This window comes from Trichoplusia ni, chromosome 7 (genome assembly GCF_003590095.1).
Source record: "Trichoplusia ni isolate ovarian cell line Hi5 chromosome 7, tn1, whole genome shotgun sequence".
In the NCBI taxonomy this organism is placed as follows: domain Eukaryota; kingdom Metazoa; phylum Arthropoda; class Insecta; order Lepidoptera; family Noctuidae; genus Trichoplusia; species Trichoplusia ni.
Genome location: NC_039484.1, coordinates 13,853,979 through 13,876,111, shown reverse-complemented (window position 1 = coordinate 13,876,111; position 22,133 = coordinate 13,853,979). Strand labels below are relative to the sequence as shown.

The window sequence follows — 22,133 nt, the reverse complement described above, 5'->3', positions numbered from 1 at the left end:
AGGATTGGCAAATACCTACATATGCATGAATGTATACTTTAAAATGACACTATAAACTGTATAAAATGTATCCAGTAGAATTATTTTCTATTCGGATTTAGTGGGTATTTTTCAATTAATCTACACTTTATGTTGTTTTGATTCTATAATGGAATGTGGGTATAATTAAGTGGCGTGCGTGCACAACATGACGTATGCTTTTTTTTTGTCGGTATTATTCATTATATTACCTTTGCGTGGCCTTATTTTAATATTTTATTTCTATCTCACAGGATGCATGGCCATTAGGAATGAAGGGTTATGATAAGTATTTGTTATGTTTGTGACCATTGTTTACCTGCTAACTTGGTATGGAAGTATGTTATTAATGTTATTATTATATTTATTTGAATGTTAATTTCTTTGGTCTAAACATTGACAACCTCTAATTCGATATTTAAATCCAAGATACATGCACACAACTGGTTGGAAATAAACAACCGTCTACTTATTCCTCGTTCTTTATTCTTATTTTTTTTTTCTTTTTAATTTTTTTTTTTGCATATAATTATTTGTACTCACTTTTGTCCTCGTCGCCACTTATAGTATCCCAGGGGCAATAAAACACTATTTGTCGTACTTAGGCGGGTGTAGGGTATGCGTAGCTCAGACACGTGTGCATGCACTGACGGCTTGTAAGCGACTGACGCGCTGATGCGTAGGCACATACACTACAATTCTGATCATATAACAATACCCACAAAAGAATTTCATAGCTTTTTTTGGGAAAGATATTTCTAGATATTGTCTTTAATTGACAGTCAGGCTGCGGCAGTACGTATTATGTTTCTCCCATTGAATGCAAGCTCGGGTATTTGTTTTCATTGCAAAATATAAAATCAGAGGTAGCCTTTTGAAAATCAATCAACGTCAGTATTGGATTTTGTGGTTGGCTTTAACACAAAACTGTAGCAAAACTTTTAACGTATGTCTATTATCTGTATATACAATGTTGAGTCAGTTTATATAATATATATTATAGTATTGTTTTATTCTATCACTTAAAACACAACACAATTTCGTTTTCTGAAAAGACAATTATTTTTTTAATAAAGTTGTTAAAATACAAGGGATTTCACTAAGTATTATTTTATTATTTTTTTATGTTATTTTTAACCACTTTCTTTAAAAAAAATGCTATCAAAAAGTGACATCTCTATAACCTCAATGAATTACGCGATAATTTTAAATGAATAATAAAAACAATTCACTAGTGCAGTGGCTTTCCTTACATCATTTTTTTATATTTATTTATCGCTTATAAAGTTAACAACACTTTTTCAAAATCCACTTATCTCATAAGAAAATGCAATTTCGCAATGAAAACTATCGATTTCGTCCGTTTAAAACCTCCTTTATATCACCGAACCGAATAATGTAGATACTTGCGGGTTTAACTCCAAAGTGGTATAGTACAAATTAAATTGTATTACCGCGCAGGCGTCGATAGTAATATGTTTTACGAGGCTCTCTTTATTCTATCACTTTCCACGTTTTATTTCAGGACGGTTTTATGTTAGAAACGTTTTGTACTTGGGCGTAATGTTGAACGCTAATACGTGAATTGTATGTTGGTAATATTACAGCTTATTACGTTGAACTTTAGAACCTCGTTAAAGATTTGCCATAATATACTGTTCATATGTTAATGTAAATAGTAAATAAATAGTATTTTAAATTCCAAGCCAATAAAGCTGTGATATTTTAGTCATATTTTTGTTTTGTAAGACAACATTTACAACCTAATATATCATCCTCTCTCACAGAAAAATACATGCTGTAATAAAACTTTTTATAAGTACTTTTCTGGTTGAATGAAATAAGAAATTTAATTTTGTTCATAATAAATTAACATTTAATTTATCTTGGAAATCTTCAGCATAAACTTTTAATACAATAAGGTTTCACGAAGCGAACTAAATTTTTGATATTCAAATGTATTTCTGGGAATCTCTTAGGCTGGTTACACAGCTGATGGAAGATCCATCCGGGCCAACCGTACTTGATTTCGGTACAGTTACACCTCTGAAAACGGGGATTTAAGAAAAGTGGCGTTAACAAAAATTGGCCTAACATACAAAACATTTTCGCCCGCGGGACAGCTAGCAGCCCTTACCTCAGAGTGTAGCTGACCTATGCTCTCACCACGCCTACACACCCTCACATGGATACGGATAAGTCTCCATGCTACCTCCTCCCGGTTGAAAACGTCAGACAGCGTTACTCATAATGTACACGACCGAAGAGCCTATTCTCATTTCAGACGCCATGGTATAAATCGTTCCGTGAATTCGACCCGTACTGCCCATATGGGTCTTCCAGACAGTTGTGAAGCCAGCCTTAGAACTCGAAGTTTGAACGTGAAATCCTGTTTATTTAACTTCTACATGTAATTTTAGATGTTTGTTCCCGATAAGTGACCTCATTGCGAATTTAAAACAAACATGTTTTCGTAGATCGTTTTAAAGCAAATTAAAATAACAAGCATTGATCACCACTTTTACCATACATTCTGTTTCCATTATTATACTCAGGTTATTTGAAAATCAACCGTTAAAAAAACAATTCTGCCAAAGAACCAAGGGTTACAAAATGAGCGGTATTATACAAGAAAGCAATTAAGTATTAAATAAATGAAGGTCCGATTCTAAGTGTCGGTCAAATTGTTGCAGGGAGCTCAAAGGGTCGCTTCCTCTCTGAAATATAAATCGAATGGCCAGAATAATGAGGATAGCCTCTTCTGAGAATTATGTTTTGTACTGAATTTAGTATCGAATAAAATATCAGAAAGCTATTTATCGACCACTCATTATTTATGAAATCTTCATACTAAATTGCGAATGTTACGTAACTAGGTTTGCGGCTCGGCCAGCCAGTTTACACCAAAATAGCTTTTGCTTTTTCTTGGTATTCAAGCTTATTACTAAGTTTTTTTTAACCTTAAGATATAAATATTTTCGTAATCTGTTATATTTGCATTTACTCGACACAGAAGTACATAAATCATAATATATGAGTGCAATCACTCATATATTATGATTTATGTACTTCTGTGGTTGCATTAGTTTAAGTATTCTCAGTTTCCGAATCTCAACTTTATCATTTTTTTCTGTTACTTTATAATAAACAGCTTGACAATAGTCTAAAAGAAAAACGTCTGATATTTAAAGATATTTTATAATGTGAATTAAATTGTAATCTAGAAAGAACCAACATTTCCTTTTTTAAATGGAATAGAAAATCTATTCGTAACAAAGCCGGTCTCAGATACTAGAATTATTCATAGAATTTCTATGCGAAGTAATTCAATAGCTTATAGAATATTAAAGATGTATACACTTCTCCAATAGCATTCATTAAGTATTGAACTTGGATATAATTATAGAAGATACATCGTTATGAATATGCTACGCTGTTTTTTCAACTTTGTTCTCAGGAATTTTTTCTTTTTATAATATACAAGTCTTTCTATGAATGGACATTGTACGTCAGTTATTTTGCTTGTATGATTTCTTTGTTATCTATCCATTTTTTTCAATGGTTTTATAACGGAATACCTACATGAAAAATACTACATACTACTACATAGAAAAAAGCTTCAAATGCGGAGAATGGGGAATATGGAAATTAATTTCCTTTTCGAAATGTGACGAGACTTTGAACCTTCAGTTCAATATGTTTGAGCAATTTGTCAGCGTAAATGTTTGGAAAAAAGGAATTGTAGGTATGTATGTACATGCCTGATTAGTCGAACAACATACATATTTATACTTCTTCCTTAACACCTTCCTTCGACACTAATATTGCAATATGTCCTTTTTTGACATCTCTTTCATCTTCAGCTATGAAAATGTCACACGTGTACAACGTAACTGAACTAAAAATCTATTGACCAAATACTGATACGGCAGTAAACATTGCAAAAGAAACGTTATTGTAAATGGAGGATGCTTCTATAGTCCAATAGTCACAGAGTTACACTCACAAATATCATCGATTCATTAAAAAATCAATCCCAAATTACCGTTACGTTTCATTTTGTTTCTTTCGCTCACTTTACGAAGAAACTATTAAATTAAATCGGATTCAACGAAGAAAGTCCAGTAAAAAATAGGTTAACCGTAATTTAAGGAGGCTATATACAATATTGGACCTCTGCGAAACTTAGACAATCAGTTTGGAACTACAGTTTTCAAGACAACATTTACTTGCTCGTCTTGATCTTGTTATACTTTGTCGTGTAGCAACCGTTGACAACGTGCACCCAATGAGTTTACGAGTAATTATGTTCTGCAAGTTTCGTGACAGAATGTTGGAATATAATCATAGTACGTAAACTTTCGCGACAGTACTTGGTTTTTCTTTTCGGTTAAAGGTTATCGAAACGTTAGAGACAGAAATAAGTCAATGTTGAATAAACTTTAATGAATTAAACGTTGCGTATTGTCCTTTTAATGCCGTTTTCACAACTCGCCGTCCAGGAATAGAGGTTAAAAAACAATGAAGCCAGAAGTGTGCAGGCTAAGTTTACATAATTGTTTATGTTTTTACGTATTTAGGAAATTTATAAATAAATGCGGACAACATCACATACATTGTTCTGAACCCAAAGTAAGTTGCTAAAGCACTTGTGTTATGGAATTCAGATACAACGAAGGTACCACAAACACCCAGACCCGAGACAATGTAGAAATAAGAATTTTTACATTGACCCGACCGGGGATCGAACCCGGGACCTCAGAGCTAGCGACACCTTGAAACCGGTGCGTACGCCACTCGACCACGGAGGTCGTCAATTTACTCCAACATTGATTGCATAATCGAGTCTTTCCGTGATTATGTCGAAAGAATGAATAAAAATAATTTAAGCAACAGAAATACGAAAGTACATTATAGTATTCCTTTAAAAGTGTGTCTTTTTCTTCAGTAGATATATTATAACATTTTATTGTACCATGAGTTTGTTTTAGGCGAAAAATATGGAAAGCTATCTTTCAATTGTAAAATCTCGAGCGTGGCGATAAAAGAATAAAACTTCACATCGATTTATTCGAAAGTCTAACTCGATAGGGAGTCGAATCGATGATTTTCTAGCAGTTGATTCAATAAATCAACTCTGTGTCCCCTGCACACTGCACATATATCGTGTCACATAGTCTGACACCCATAATTTAGGAGACCTCTCATTGTGTGCAAAACCATTGTTATATGGAAAAAATACTAGTTTTTTTTTCAGGAATTCCATGCCGTTAACCTGGCTTTGACTGCTCACTCACGGTACAAAGAGGAGTAGGAATGGCACCAACGGAACCAACACCAACGACGTAATGTTCATCAACATTTTGATTTCAGCCATTATGTATCAATCAACTTTTTTTTTTATATTTGAGACGACAAAGAACAAAGAGGAATCAGAAATAATAATAATAGTCATTCTAGTGCCTGTAAATGAGGTATACTTCTTTTAACGAATCACCCAAAAGCATTGAACTAACAAGTAAAATAGACGTCACTTATCGAAGAACATTATTTGCGTGGCCACATTCCTTTACGTTTTTTATTCAGGAAAAAAATTCTCTTGACGTCTCTTTCACCTACTTTCAAAGGTCATTGACTTTCTAAACTGTTTAGAGAAATTTAGGTTTTAGTTTAAAACTTACCGATAGTCGTTGTCTGCCGGGAAGGGCTACTTCCTGGCTTGGTTCAGATTCTCGTGGGTCCTTGGTCCTGATCAGTTTCGTGAATAAATTGTGTCCATCTCTTCTCACCCCTCCCCAGTCTATGTCTTTAAATCTCTGTAGTGCGCTGTAACAAGGATATCGAATGAGTAAAATAATTTAAAAATAACTATTTTTTATTGACCACAATGAGTAGGCATTATGATTTCATTTAGAGAGTAATATGAAGAAATACCGTCCTAATCATTGTTTAATAAAAGCGTTTTTTGGTTTATTTCGTGGTTTTAAATAATATAATTCTAAAATCAAATAAGTACAAAAATTTGTTTTTTTTTCGGGTCACCACAATGCCATACTGAATTCGTGTTCTTTATGTGTGTCATTACTTCTTGAACATACAATAAGCCGTAATAGGCAATCTAATTAATTTTGATTAAAAAAAAACGTTTTTACCTGAATAGTACTGAAATAAAAGTACGTTTAAATGGGCTAATAAAATACACATCCTCATTCTAAATCGATTATTGTTTTTGCTTCCAATATGTACAGCATGCGAAACACAGATCTCATTCGTACTATGTACAGTAGTGAAAATATCTGCAGAAATCGTAATTTATATTTTAGGATTATTGTACCACTAAATTAGATTTGGGTTATCAAAGTGAAAGTCTGTGCCTGTTTGTTTATTTGTTACTTAATCAAGATCACACGTCTTGACAATTTCAAAATAATTAGAAATGGATGTAGCTAAAATACAGGCAATATTTTTGTTAAACAAATGTTATTGAAGTAAATACTTTATTAAATCCAGCTTAGTTCCTATAACAGCAATAAATTTAACATATACTCCTGTTTTTAAATTAGTATCCAATTACAAACTAAATGAAACGTAATGAAAGCATTAGTTTCAATATTCAGAAAATTTTAGTTAATTCGAATTGTTCATGAATGGCTTAAATGAGATGAGTGCTGGGATAAATGGCGAAAGCGACAAGCAGCGTCGAGTGCATTTTCCGCGCTCGAAATGAATGAAGCTGGGAAAATTTAATCATTTTGTCTTTTTCCTGCCAGTTCATAAATCTAGAATACTACTAAATTGTTCAAGCAACAAATGTATTGAAATATATCTAGTTTATTTTAACTGAGATTAACTAAATTGAGCCGTTTTTTAATCTACTTACTTCTCAATCTCTACTTTTTGACCGTTTTTATATCAATCGGGCGTATGATAAAGAAATAATCTACTTCCAGCTAATTTTGCCTTTGCATCAACCACCTTCTGCCGTGCGTCGGATAAAAATATCGTAGCCTATGGGTTGCTCTAGGATCAGCTATCTCTATATAAGAAGTATACTAAATAAATTTCATGAAAATTGTTCTAGCCGTTTGAGCGAAATCGATGAAAAGTACACACTTGCACTCAAACGATCGCTGTTATAATACGAATTATTATTTTTTTATGCAATATTTCAACTTTTTACAGTTAGTCGTCAATTGTGCAAAATGTAGCATAAGTCCTTTCTTAAGAGATTAAAATATAACTCAATTTAGCAGTCTCATTCTTAATCCGTCACAAACGCTTTCAGTTACTCACAAATTTACACTAATTATGAATACAGCTATGATTTGGAGTTGTAAGATAAAACTAAATGGAACGAAAAATACACTTTGAGTAGTTACATTAGAGCTTATTTTGCTTTGCTGTATTCATTTGTAAAGCGATATCATGTAATGTAACATTACTGCAAATACTGCTCTCTTTTTGTTTGTGATGCCTTTCAAATGATAGCTTGAAAATATCTAGGTAACTCATCCCAAATATTCTTGTCAATTTAAAACGAATAATTTTATCGTCTGAGACATGTAATAAACGTTACCCTCAACCATTACCTTAAACCATCAACAACCAATAAGAGGAAAGCGGTTTAAAATAGTAGAGTTTTACTTACTTATACATTTTGGCTGCATTAGAGACACCCTGCTTCGAAGTGACCTGTAGACAAAAAAAAAACATTTTAATAAATAATACGAAAACGGTTTAAATAAAATTATTCTCTGTTTGATTAAATCTTACGTAATAAAGAAAACATACCAAGATCAATACAACTATGTGACACTGACATTAATTAAAAATTTAATATCAATAAACTAAGTCCTCAATTTAAATTAAAACATCAATATACAGTACCAGTACCATTGTCAATAAATAACAATACTGGTATTAAGTGCTTCATGAAAACCGTTGCGAAACCAACAATCTCGTTACAATGCGGCTTAGGACGCGACCGGACTCGTGAAAGTCCCGATAACACCAGCATTGGACATTGTGAAACTGATGCTCATTTTCCAACCGACCTGAAAGATGCGACGCGTAATGCTATTGTCGAAGTGAATGGAGATTTAGTTCATTCATAATTGCTAATATAGGATTACTCAGTGCACTGCTCACTTTGAATTGCTTTCAAGTAGCAAAGGTATATAGTATATGCATGTATTTGACCATAATGATACGATGGTTTGCAATTTCATAGATTTTCGTCAATGTAAGATATTCGATCTGCTTTATTTTATTTATCTGTGTATCGAAACATACATTTATATAAAATTGGAGTGTATGTTTGGTTCATCTGGCCAACCTCTGAAATGTCTGAACTTTATAGGCAGGTGCTGGCAAGTAGCTGATATACTAAGGAGTAATTTAGGTTACCCAAAAAAGTACTCTTATTAGCGAATAAAGCTAGTTCAGTATATTTCAATACTTATATTTTAATTGTATTTTGCAATCTGAAAGAATACTCTCGAAATAAATTGCAGCGAAAACTAACACAAGCATTCGCAATGTTACATCAGTTTTATGGGATACCGAAAAAATGTAATAAAAGTATACAAAAAACTAAATTTTAATCGAACAGTATTTTAGATTCGTTTTCAATGCACTCAGTTCTGGCCCAACTAAAACCATATCGTGTTGTTTGTGGCTACGTCAGGCGAATACAGCTAAAAGCTTTGAAAAAAACTAATTATTTTGCGCGGTCAAATCCCGACGATCCATCCCGAACCGATTAACAGTCTGAACTAAATCGTCAACTCTATATGAAAGCGAATAAAACATCCTATAGATATTTCGGTTTTTGCTTAATATTCAGTTGTAGTTCAAAATTTAACTGCTTAATTGTTAAAAAGTAACTTTTTACGTCGTTTAAATGCCGTACCCTTTTAAAACTTCAAACAAACAGGTTAATAGGGTATTGGGGTTGCCCTTATCTTTTTAATGAGTGAAAACGAACTTTTTATTTTCTTTCAGTTCAAAAGCTGATTTAACGATCACCTTAATTAGGCAGAGACGTCAATTTCGAATTACGACGAGGTTTAAATAAAACGGTGTTAAATGATTGTATTTAAATTGGTTGTCCTTTTTATAATAGGAATAGTAGCAGATTAAAGTTTATTCTGGATATCGTATTTAAAAAGAAAATGTAGCAAGGAGTCCGTCAACCTCTGACGTGGTAATTTTAACTACAGGACTATAAATTAATCGTTAGAATTATTAAGAAAACACAAACTTGATATTCACTATAGTACTGGTTCAAATTGCTTTCAAATCAAAACTCACGTTCTGTTTTTAAAACTGATCATTGAACTATACGTCACATTCTATTGCCATTAAATGAACCTTAAAAAAATAACATTTGACAGAGGAATAACATGAGCTTTACATAAATTGGCCCTTAAAAATTTACACGACATAACTTTGTTAGCTGGTGTGTATATACAATTTAAGGCTTTCCGTATTTGATGGTATTTGCAGTCGTTAGTGACGCTGTTTTTTTAAATAATCTTGTCAGTTTCTAAATAAAAAGAAGCAAACTTTTATAAAACAAAATTAAACTTTACCTTCTTTTCAACGACTTACAAAAGATAATTTTTGTATTTTTTTTGTAAATTTACTTAGTACAATAATTTATTTTTATTAAAATGGAATAGAACTACTAGTCTCTGAGTAAATAACATTTACAAAGGCAATATTTTTTCGTGGATAATTATAATATACGCCATCTGAATTTTCATTGTGTCAGGTGTCACTTAAAATAGATATTTTGAAATCCTTTAGTAAAGGTGCCATCGAAATAAATTTCAAGTGTTAAATTAGTTTTATTTTGTTCAGTTAATTATTTTCATCTGCTTTTAAAATGGACAGGCATAACTATATTTTTAGTCGACGCGGAAAGTAAAACAAATGCCGGTCTAAATCTCGTACCACCGTAACATTTATTAAAAATAGTTTATTGCGCTTGTTAGATACCTTAGTAAAATAAAAAAGTCACGTGCGTGCTTTCATATCCTGGCGTGACTGCAAACAAAGTTTATTACGTCGCCACAAGTTTAAAATGCACATTGGAAAATAAATTTAGTACCGAACGTACTCGTAGTACGCTACTAAAGTTGGTTAAAAACAGGTTTAAATTGAATGTGAATGCGGCTCGTTAGTCTGTGTTTGATATGCAACGAAGGGTTTCGGAAAATATTGCTCCTGCCGCAATGACAATCAGACTTTATGGGCATGTTTCAAAAGCTCGAGTGCAATATGCCATAAATTATTCAATCAACGCAGGACTGAATACAGTAATTAGAGAGGAGCAGGATGCATTACGGAACATTGTGTGTGAGTTCAGCAGAATATTCTGATTTCGTACTCTGTAGCTTGTTTCAAGTTAGAATTTGTTCGTTTGGTGAGGTATCATATGACAAATTATGTAAATGTGAACTTCGGTGTCATTATCACTAGTGTTTTCATATTAAATTTGAAGCTTTCGATATTCGTAACAATTAGGTTTTCGACAAACATCATTGAAACGATTCTTGGACGACTTTTGTATATCGTAAAAACACTGTGTAATTTGAGGTAAAAATGTTAAACCTAAAATAAAAGTTACTCACAGAAAGACCTACTAAAACAAACTTACTTAAATAAAGAAAATTTGATATATTTATGAATCTATAAAAATAATCCTAATGTCAAACAGGAAACTTTTCAAGCTTCACCTCACACGTGCTTTAAAGCTGAGGTTAGCGACACAAACCAGGAATCCATTTCGGTACGAATTTTCAAATAAGTATGTAACTTATAATAAAGGGTCTCAAGGAAAATATAATTATTCCAGTCCAATAGAGCAGCCACTGTTGGTTTCCACTAAAATTCGTTTTATTTTGTAGTAGAGTAGTTTAAAGGTCGACGAAACTTAGTTACTTTAAGTTCATACAATTCAAATATTATGTTCTTCTTAAAGATTCGGCTATAATATACCCATTATAATATTTTCTGAGCTCTTAACCAAACAATAATAATGCATACTTATTCACTTGAAAGAGAAACATGCAAAAAGGTACGTAGCTTTGCGGTTCGTAGCATTCCGTAGCTCGTAGCTCGTAGCTTCGTAGCCTTGAACGCAAACCGCTTTATATCAGAGTTTATACATATTTTGTTCAACGAACCAAGAATGTTTAATGTGCCTATTTTTGTTTTTGTATTTATATTTGTACATTTGAAGATAAAGTAGAAGGCATTTAATGTACCGTTAAGGAAAATCGAGGCAAGTTATTTTGAATTATTGAAACAAATACAATTTATTGTCATGACTTTGAAAACAAGTAATTTGGTAACGTACGTCTTCAATAAAATTTCCATAAGCTACATTGTAAATTGAAAAACTTTTATCCCACACCGCTATGCCGTTGCAACGTTTCATTCACGAATTCATTCGAAAAGCTCAAATACAAAATAGCTCGCAGTACAAAGAAATTAAATTATCTAGCTTTAAATTAGATGTACCCAAGTACAGAATTGGGAATTATTGAAAAAGAGCCAAATTTTGTGGCTAAGGCATCGCTCGAGGCGAAATTGAATTAAGCGACGCCACGCCCGTGAATTCTTTAAGGCAAGTCTAATATGCTACGTGCTCTACCACTGTGTTATTTTGTTTTAAGTCAACGACAGCTGTGAATTCGATTTAGACAGTACATATTGATTCTACATAAGCAATATTTATTTGATTATTGATTTACTCCTTAGAATCTAAATGAAGGCATCAACATAATTATGTGATCAAAGATTTAATTTGCGTCGACTTCACTAAAGACCTTGACTTTAACGTAGGGTACAAGTAATTTTCTGATAAAACAGTTAAATTGCTCTACAAATTTAATTTTGTACATCTAAGATGACTGATTAGCAGTCCTTGCGGTTTAGAGTACATCGTATGTTAACTCATCTGAAATACCTTGAGAGCCTTACCTTCCTGTGGGAATCTTAGCAAACTACCTGACTTTGGTATAAGGAAAATGGAAATAGTTTTTGGTCTGCCCCTTTTAGCGAGATGGCTCGGGCATGGGTACGAGTCTATGAAATTCTAATCTCACGGTCACAACCTTGCCTGATCCTTAACCATTGAAATTCTTCTGCTGAATAAAAATCGTATCATTAACAGCATACTGAGTTCTACTCAACCGTAGATTCAACTGCACCATGTATGTGTATATTTTTACAAGATTGTTCATATTTTAACAAATTAAAATATTTTTTGAATTTATTAGAATAAGAATGGTTATACAGATAATAAACATTCATTGTAATAACTCTGGTTCACAGAAACTTAGAGTGACTCTTTATTTTCTCGAGACTGCCGTAAAAGCAGATTACGGGATTATATCTCTGATGTATGAGCAGCGGCCATTATGCCGCCTTTCTCTACTAAAGTAGAAAATACAAGGGCTTTGCTGGGTATATGAAGAAGTGAAGATGAATGGACTGTTTTCAGGTTTTTAGTACGAACAAAATATGTTCTAGTTTCGGTTGATCCTGCTGCTTCGTAATGATATAGTCAAGTAGCCAAAATAAGTGATTTCCTAAATAAGTAATTCTATTCAATTAAAACATCTTCAATTATTGAAAATGCAATAGATTTGTGTATAACACAGTAGTTTCCCAGACTTCCAAATCTAGCTGAATAAAATATATAGAGACAGAAAAATCTTTTCCTTTTCAAAGGATTTTTATTTAAATAAGACTCCTTATGAAACCCGCCTTCAACATAACGGTAAGCAAAGCCTTGAAAAGTTAAGATGCCATTAAGACAATCGAAACTTTAAATAACAAGTGGTGGTGTTGTTAGACTGATCTTCAAGTAGTAGGTAAGATAGTATTTCTGTATTTCATTTCTGTAATACTACAGGAAAAACTATTTTATAAAGTACCATTGGTTCTACTATTAAATCTTCTTTCAGTATTTCAGTCTCCTTATTTTTATTCTATTACATATATGTATATTCATTACAAACGATGGCATTTGAACCGTTTTATGATAGCCTTTTTCAAAAAGAAAACTTTAACTTTAACTAAAATGAAAATAAAGAAAAAGGGAGGCCAGAGAAAACCAATATCTTCTTTGTCTTCTCATGTGATATAACGCTTTGTACTTATTGCTGTTATGCATTTCACTTATGATATAGGCTGAACCAACGGCACGTGTTCCCTATTAAGTTTACCTATTATTAATTTCCTGGATAAATCCGTTAAGCTGCGGTTTGACGCCAATGCTATGTGCTAAAGGAAATCGGTAATTCTGGGCCAATATTGCAAACTGCTTTGTATTTTAAAGTTGTTTCAAATATAATTAAAAAGGAAAAACGTGTGTTACCTAACGTTGTAAGTGTTTAAAAATAATATTATAATCAAGGAAGTTATGATTAATTATTACCTTCCTTTTTCTTTCAAACTTTTTTGTATAGGTAACGATTGGCAATTGTTTTCATGTTTACTGAGAGATAAGCATTGGCTTACCTTAACGAGGAGAGTGTTTTGTAACGCGACCTCATTTTTATTTACACATGTATCCAAATGTAGAGACGCAGGTAGAGTTACAAAATTTTTCCCCAATTATAGTTACCGATGGGTTTGGATAATTATAAAAACAATTTGCGAATGTATGCCAAACACTAAACAAAACACTTTATGTATATCTAGGCAGCTAGCCTTCTCTTAACTGTGTAGCACCTAAAATGCAAATCTTCCTTCGGACAGTCAACAAACTGTTTTTCCAACGTCGACTATATTTTATTTTACTGAAAGCGTCCGTATTTATTGGCAGTCACCTATTAGCTTTAGGCGCCGCTCATGCAGTAATAAAAAATGTCCAGTCAACAGGTCGCGGCATGGTTGACTGGTTACTTCACAAAAACTACGTTTAATACTCCGCCCTCTAGAAAATAATTGCGACAAAGTTATCGTAAGCGTATAAAGTCCGCCGATCGGAATTTTAAAACCTGCTGCAGTGTAGAAAGGATTACAGTTCAGTAAAGTGATTGACTTTTAAATAATCGTGCCTGCGTGTAATAAATTGTTTATAGGGCAAGTTGATATATGAAAGTGATCGTATTAAATTGTGCAGCGGCATCAGACGGTCCCGAGGGTAATTACAGAGTGCGCTAGTAGACTTGCGCCTCCGCTAATTATGTTCTGTTTACGTGAATAGTTATTAATTTCGTTTGTTTGAAATTAGTTGTATTTTGATTAAAAATAAGATTGGAATTATTTTTAGGGATTTGACCGTTTTCAAATGATGTTATTTTTTTATTATTTTGCCCTATTCACAGAAACAAAAAAATTTATATTCTAAGAAATCGATTGCATGTTCTGATTAGCACTTCGAGCTAAGCTATTTTTGATGACGTACTGTGAATTGCAATTGCTTCACGTTATATTAGAGTTTTCAATAACTCTGTAACTCTAAAAAAGAAAAGGATAAATTACTTTTGACTTTATTCTACGTTTCTAAATAGGGTAAATGGGCGAATGAAAGGTAAAACGGAAATACACTGGTGAACATTTTCCGACCGAATTAAAATTGTTTTTGTGATCCAAACAAACGAGGGTGAATACTTAATGTGGTAAGTGAATGAAGGGGTTGAATAATGTTAACATAGTAGGTGAAAGATATTACCTACAATGTCCCCAAATATATTCTTGTACGCAAAATAAGCTTACACAAACTTAGAAGTCCTAACACTCATTTTAAACTTTAAAAAATAGTAGAGTAAAATGAGATGTTCTAATAGATTTTTATTTTAAAATATTTGATCAATATTACTAGTATCCTTTCTGAAAACGGTTCAAGTATTATCGTTCCGTCTTTATTTCTTTCATGAAAATAATGATTTTCCAGTATTATTTTACCGAATGTCAACTGGATATTTTCGTGACACCGACGCTTCGTTTGTCTAAAGTAACACCGTCAAAGTAGCCGAAACAACAATTTTTCGAAGTTTTTTGTGCTCAATCATTTTGTGCTTAGAGCTTCACAGTTATTTTTGAATGAAACAGCTTTTAAGCGTTAAATCTCGAGACTTCAGGTTTTTTTTTTATTTGCTCAGATTAAAACCACGATTGAGAATGTATATGTCATTTTTCTGTTACAGCTCCAGCGCTGAGGGGCTTGGGCGGCGATACGCGAGCTTACTTGTCCCAGGTAGTTCAGACGCTTGCCGCAGCTTCGGCGATCGTTCGAACCAAATACTCCTTACCTTGCAGGCCGCCCTACATACGAAATTAAATTACAATCTACGGATAGAGAGAAAAGATTGCGTGCCTTTCATTTTTCTCATGATATACATATTTGATTTTAATGACACCATATTAGTTCAGTATTCAAATACACGTGTGTATTAAACCATAATTTAGTAAAAAACTATTAAAAAATAATTTCTTTATGAAAATTAGCAATTTAGTCTTTCGGCGCAACGATAATATAATAATAAGTACCCATAGAATGCATTTTCACTTAAATTTGTAAAGTTATTCAATCAATTTAAAGGCCTTATACACCGTGATTTTTTAGTCGTCTTACAAAAGCAGCCCAGTTCATGTATCCAGTAACTAGAACACGTTCATGATAAAAAAATAGGTATTTTTGAGATTTGAATAAATTTAAAATGCAATTTTTATTCAATATTATGATGCAATTCGTAGTTTTAGAAACACAGCTCTGTTGCGAGCGCGGTTCGAGCCTTGTAACAATGGTGAGGAGCGCAGGCGGCGGCGTTTTTATCATTTTTAACAGGATGTTTCAGATTTCTCATGTTTCATTTTTCTTCGTACCTACCTATTATATTAGTCGAAAAAAAAAAATCGCGCCTAGGGGTACTTTATGTCGGATACATGAACTGGGCTGCTTTTGTAAGACGACTAAAAAATCACCGTATATAAACAGTTTAAATACCGTCTCACAAGCTTTTATAAAACAATATTAAATCTTAAGCTACCAGTGTAATATTAAACTGCATCTTCACGATAAGGCTCAGTGATCCTAGCCGCCTGGTTTACACGAACTAAATTATTACGCTCGGGGTTTTCAATAAAGCAAGGAACCTATTAAAGTTGATACAACTTTAAATACAATATAGGTACGTCATGCGAGACTTGAACTGTTTATAAAAACATACTTTCCCGAAAACGATTAGAAACACGCTTTGCTAATTTGTACTCTGTCTCCCAAAATTTAAAGTTGACTTTCCTAATTATCGCGAAATTAAGTCTCGTCGAGCGGATTGACGTCATCAGTGGTTGTTAATAGGTGTTACTGCGGAGATTATTCGCTGGTGATATATACTTAAATATCGGCAGACTTGTGGGTTTAAATTCGATAATTATGGTTACGTTTTAAGGTCTATGTTCGCTTGAAAAATACTTAGCCAATTATTGATTTTAGTATTAACACGCGACGAGGAAGGAGAAAAAAATGGTAGCTTCCACTATAAAATTCCTGTAGTTTAATTAATTATAGTTATTGAAGAATACACGATACATGTCATCTCATTAATAACATATCATTGAAGTCATTCGAATTCTATAAATCCTTCAAGTTTCTTTAAATAAAAATAAAAATATCTAACTTAAATTAAAACTGGTTTAATTTAACACGTAGTTGACAACAATTTGTTAACTAAACGTATGAAATACCTATCTAAAATTGGTTAGCTATTAAGTTTCAAAGTTGTGCTGTATTAAATCCGAGCTACGCAGGAAAGTTGGTAAAACTTCGCCTCTGCTAATAATGTTGCATAAAAACGTATACTGTAGCTTGATCGAGAATGTAAAGAATTTTTAATAAATATTACACCATGTTTGAGAAAATATTTCCGTTAAATAAACTTTTAAAGTATTTTTACCTGCAGGTATTTGATGCAAAAAAAAGATTAGCTTAATGAATGTTGCCTAATCAATGTGCTACAATATTTCATAGAATTCGTCATCACTGGCGTTGTTTTAGAAAATCAAATCGACGCGGCAGCTCATGATTAAAGATTCCGATGGAGACCAAAACTAGTCAAGCAAACCAGGAAAATACGCTTGAGTAAACTGTGTCCAAATAATGTTTTAGTCATATCAATGATCTACGCATAAGAAGGTGAAGGTCATAATTTAAAACCAAAATGACTTAATAATTAACAAAAGCAAAATCGATATAGGTACCTTCTACAGCTTAAATCAATATATTCCATGAAAATATTTTTAAATGTATTGACAAATAATGACCAGTTGCATTATTGATGGGTAAACAGAATTGACCTTTGTTTCAAATAGTGACGTCATATATAACGATGTTGACTCAAGCCGCAAGGCACGTAACGTATGGTGTTATTTTGACCTTGAAATAAACATATATTATTCTACGCTGTCAAAGGACGTTTTATTAAAGTTGAAAAATGCATTCAGTTTTAGCTTTCAATGTCATATTCGTGTTTATTTTGTTAAACAAATTTATTTTTAATAATACGTTTTTGTTTGCTAGTCAGTTAGATTGTTATAAAGAAGTGTTCCCTGTAAAACTCAACGGGAGAAGCAATGGAAAAAAACTAGTGTTTTATAATTAAGAGAACACGATCCCACAGAGCCTTACTAACTCTGCAAGCCTCAATAATGAGGAACAGAGTAAGAGACATCGATTTTTGTAAACTCTTTTTATTAGTGTTCAAAAGTAAGTTGAGAAAAATTCTACAGTTAATGAAATGAAATTATTTATTCTGTAAGCAGTGTTTCAAGTAATTCAAGGGAAATATGTACAATTCTGCTACTTATTTCACAGGAAATCTCTACCAGCAGATCCGTGATTGAAGACAGAATATTTCTCATACGGTTTTTTACTGTTATCGACCATTCCGTTGTAGTGTTACTGTTGTCCACTACCCTGACACGAAAAGTCGTAGATGTAAAAACTAATGCAGAGTACTAAGTATCTGTAAATTAAGTTATTAGCTAAACTAGAAGTTTTTAAAGCAAAACCTTTTTCATTAGAATTCCTAAATATAATTTAAATACTTAATTAAATTATACATGAAGCAACAACAAAAATAAACAGTGGAATGTTTTAATCGTTTAAATCCGCTAGTAACGTTGTTTGCTGGTGTTGCACAAACAGAATGATCTCAATCTATGTATTTAGCACAGCAATAGTACGGGTGCCGTGGGATTTGTCACGTTCAACGGTTTACATCGCAAACAACAATAAAATTATTTGCAAAATCGATATTATAAACGGGTACAGCGATCTGCATTTTCATATTTGTTTATGATTACAACTACTTTGATGACGTAAGTTTGAAATTAAAATTTTAAAATTACTTTGGTCATCTATGATATTCCATATTTATAAAAATGTACTTATCAACAATATATAAAAATCAATCAATCAAATCAAAATTTAAAATTGTCCTCATAATATGTGGCGTAATATTCAATAGAGTTATGGCTTCTCATAGCGAATTGAGTTCCTCGATTGGAATAATTGAAAAAGAAACTTATGTTTATAAAAAATCACTGTTAGTTTCACTCAAAGTAAAATCAACCTATAAAATGATACTTGAAAAACGTTAACCCAATATTCATTATATAAAAATTCATAACATTAATCTACACAGGTAAATTGGCTGCATGGTCAGTAGCAATTAAATAAGTTTGTGTTGTTAGGGCTAAATATGCACGCCGGCCAGTTTCATTGAAAAACCCTTATGCTCATGTTACGAGGACGGAAATTGTGTTTGCATGGTTATTGACTGCTTTTGCGCAACAGAAAATGCTATCGTAGATACCTAACTTTGTTACATTAACGAGTTTTTGATGGAAGAAATTAGATTCTAGATTTTTGTCGACCGAGAGAATATTAAAAAAGCAACATTCCTTTGTCTGGCTCTGTATGAAGCAGTTGAGTTGAAAATATTATAATCCTACTAATTTTATAAGCCCGTGGAATCTGTTTCGATTTGTTGCGGGTGGGCCCGCGGTCAACGGCTAGTATTAAATAATACCAGTCAAATGCGAGTCAGTCCCGGTCAATGTGGTCTTCACCTTCACCTTTTATGAAATGATTACGATTATGTAGATATGGATTTAACAACGACATTTAAAACCCTAAATAAAAAGTAGCACATCGTTTTGTCAAACGTAATTTAGTGGCAGAATCTAAAAAGTGTTTCGTACTCACTGAAACGGTGAACAATCTAACATTAATTGCATAGACCGCCGCCGGCAATATACAGCATTTGTCTTAATAATAATATGTAAGAACCTCTTCGTCGAAAACAAGAATTAACTTATGCCTCCAGTAATAGAGCTTTGCCAACCGCTTAATTAAATACGATGGCTGTCTTACGTTTGTCTTTGTTGTGTATACTGAACAAGGATGAGAGGATGGGATATGCTGTGTAATAGAGCAATTTTATTACAATTATTGTAATAGCACTCGTGAGGGGTATCTAATGACTTTGTTCACAAGGATATTAACTGTCAGGTGGACACGACTAGTTTTTGACCAAACCGGAGTTCTTAATCAACAGCTGAAGTAGTTGGTCGCGAGTCGGACTGTAATTTTACTTATCATAGAAGATGTTCATTCCTCCATGACTTATAGAATGTGTAACGAAACAAACCCCAAATCATTTTATGTCATTTAATTTTTGACTCTGTTTCAGTAGATACTGGTAAGAAACCGCTTTTTTCTATGGAAATAAATATTTAGTTTTTAAAGGTCAGTCAAAATTAAACAGAAAATAAATCGTAGAAATATCTCTACATTTTTATTTGTTACGAGGTAATTGTTCCCATATTTTGTAGAGCAGCCATATTGTTGAAACATTTAACACAGCCTGTCATATATCGAACTAATAACCATCGTTTATACGTGAAGTTAATCGCCTAACACTATTATTTCCCCCGTTCATACCACGTGAAACAATAAAGATTTATGGACTAAATTAATGGCGCTACTATTCTCTTTAATGTATTTTGCTTGATATAAAAGCAGTCGGAGTATATTTCGAAATATTTGAGCGACTGTACGCCTACTTATCTAACAATTGATTTTTTGTTATCAATTGAGATCTATAGCCAGGTAATGTTACGATATTACAAGATTTTCTTATTTACTTCTTTATTTATTTTTCTTTTGTGAACTGAAGTAATCGGTTTGACAATAAGCTCTATCATGCATTTTTTTACAATACTGTATTGCATAATGAGATTCATTCTGTTAAAATATGACTTTACATGCTTTGAGATACTACAAGTAAATGACTAAATCAAATAATTTAGGAGAGTAACTATGGCGGATCAGTCTCTTGCGCATTGCAAGCATCTATAACAAAACTAATTTTCAAAGCAAACTAATGGAATTCCCTTGCTTCAAAGATCCAGGAATACTCGGCTGAACTAGAATTATTCAGTTCGCCTGAAATACCGAGGATCAATTGAAGTGTAAAACGAAATGCCTAGGGTTCAGTCTGACAGGCAGCCGCTGCACAAACGTGATATATCAAATTAGTTCGAAACTAATTAACCCTGACAGACTTAGACATCTCGTATAGCTCAAAGGCTTAGACTAACTCTACAGAGCATAGTCTGAATTATTTAGTTGTTATAATACTGGCCCGAGTACAACACAATTCAATATCTCCTCTATCTTCAGAAAAGAAAAAAAAATACGATCAATAATTTTGATTCACCAGGCTCTCCTTTATGCGGTTCCGTCAATTTAATATTTTATTTGCAAATATAGGTTTCTTGAACGATTTAAGTTGTTTGTTCAACAATTTTCTATCACAACTATGACGATACGCTGAGACAGGATTTTCATGCAATGAATTATTTAAACCAATACATATTCTAGTATAGTTAGGGCGGACGTCGAGGAACGCTGGTCGTTATTCCGCTTCGTCGTATGTTAATGTCTTTCTCAAACGTATGCACGTTATCAATGTAAGCTGGTTTCGAGACGAGTAGGTAGAGATATGGTAGATGTTGAAGGGAAATTTAAGTTGTTTTTATATTTAATAAGATAATTTTGGGATTACCTAGTTCGGTCATTAAGAAAGAAGGTTAGTAGTAGTAATACTGAATTATTCTGAGACAGAGAAAATTGAGAAAACAGAAATCTTAAATCGCCAACATCTGATGACCACTGCTTTAATATTTCCAACGCAGGTTGAGCCCTTTACGTTGCAGTGGAATATATTCTGACGTAGAGAAAGTTTAATAGCAAAAACTAAACTACTAACACTAAATATTAGAAGATAAATAATAAATAACATGTTCAAAGAGGTCGTGTTCCGCGGTATTTACTCGCAGTAGCTACATCGTGTATTCAATACACTTGCTTTAGGCGTGTACCTGTAATTCAGATAGCTGAGTTTAGTTAGACTGAGTTAAGTTGAATTGCTGAGTAACGTTTGTAATTTACCGTCGCAAGCTTCAGACGTGGGAAAATGTTTGTTCTAGTCTTGCTTATACACGAAATATTTGTGAGAGAATTTAGAGGAATTTACATTCAATATATAATTATACTTATTGAGTATTAGCTATGTTAGATGAACTATGTACAACTTACCAAATATCGAAGACATGAGACTTCTGGCAAAAAAAACAAATGTCTAGATAAAGCAGGCAAGCACAAAAAATAGGATGTCCATCTTTCAGGTCAATTATTAGGTTGGCATGAAAAAATCTTGTGGCAACCAGAGGTACTCTACTAATGTGCTATAAATTATTCGTCCTGAATATACACGTACTGCTCCAATTGCATATTAAACAAAAGCTTGTTGATGGAACAAATGCCAACCCGTCATTCATTTCAAATTGCTTTTAAAAATAGAAAATGTCATTGTAAAGAGCAAGACAGTTACGTTCCATTATGCGTCTAAAAATGCATTGTTCAAGTGGTTTGACGAACGATTTACTTATTTCTACCCTTAAGTTCAATTTGAATTTAAAATGATGTGTGGATGCATTTTCGCTTGAATTATTCACGAGTCTCCGATTCAAATAGACAGTTATGAGTTGTATACATGACAGCGACGGCTTATTATACATAATTG

At 32.8% G+C, this 22,133-nt stretch overlaps 1 protein-coding gene across 1 annotated transcript in view; it reads right to left on the bottom strand.

Annotated features, from left to right (window-relative positions):
• LOC113496172 (probable cationic amino acid transporter) overlaps positions 1-22,133 on the bottom strand; it is a 138,364-nt gene that overhangs the window by 101,069 nt on the left and 15,162 nt on the right. The window contains exons 2-3 of the mRNA XM_026875308.1: positions 7,667-7,710; positions 5,700-5,844 (exon numbers count right to left, since the gene is read on the bottom strand). Coding sequence (XP_026731109.1) covers positions 5,700-5,844; positions 7,667-7,674 — 153 coding nt within the window. The 5' untranslated portion in view covers positions 7,675-7,710. The remainder of the gene's footprint in view (positions 1-5,699; positions 5,845-7,666; positions 7,711-22,133) is intronic.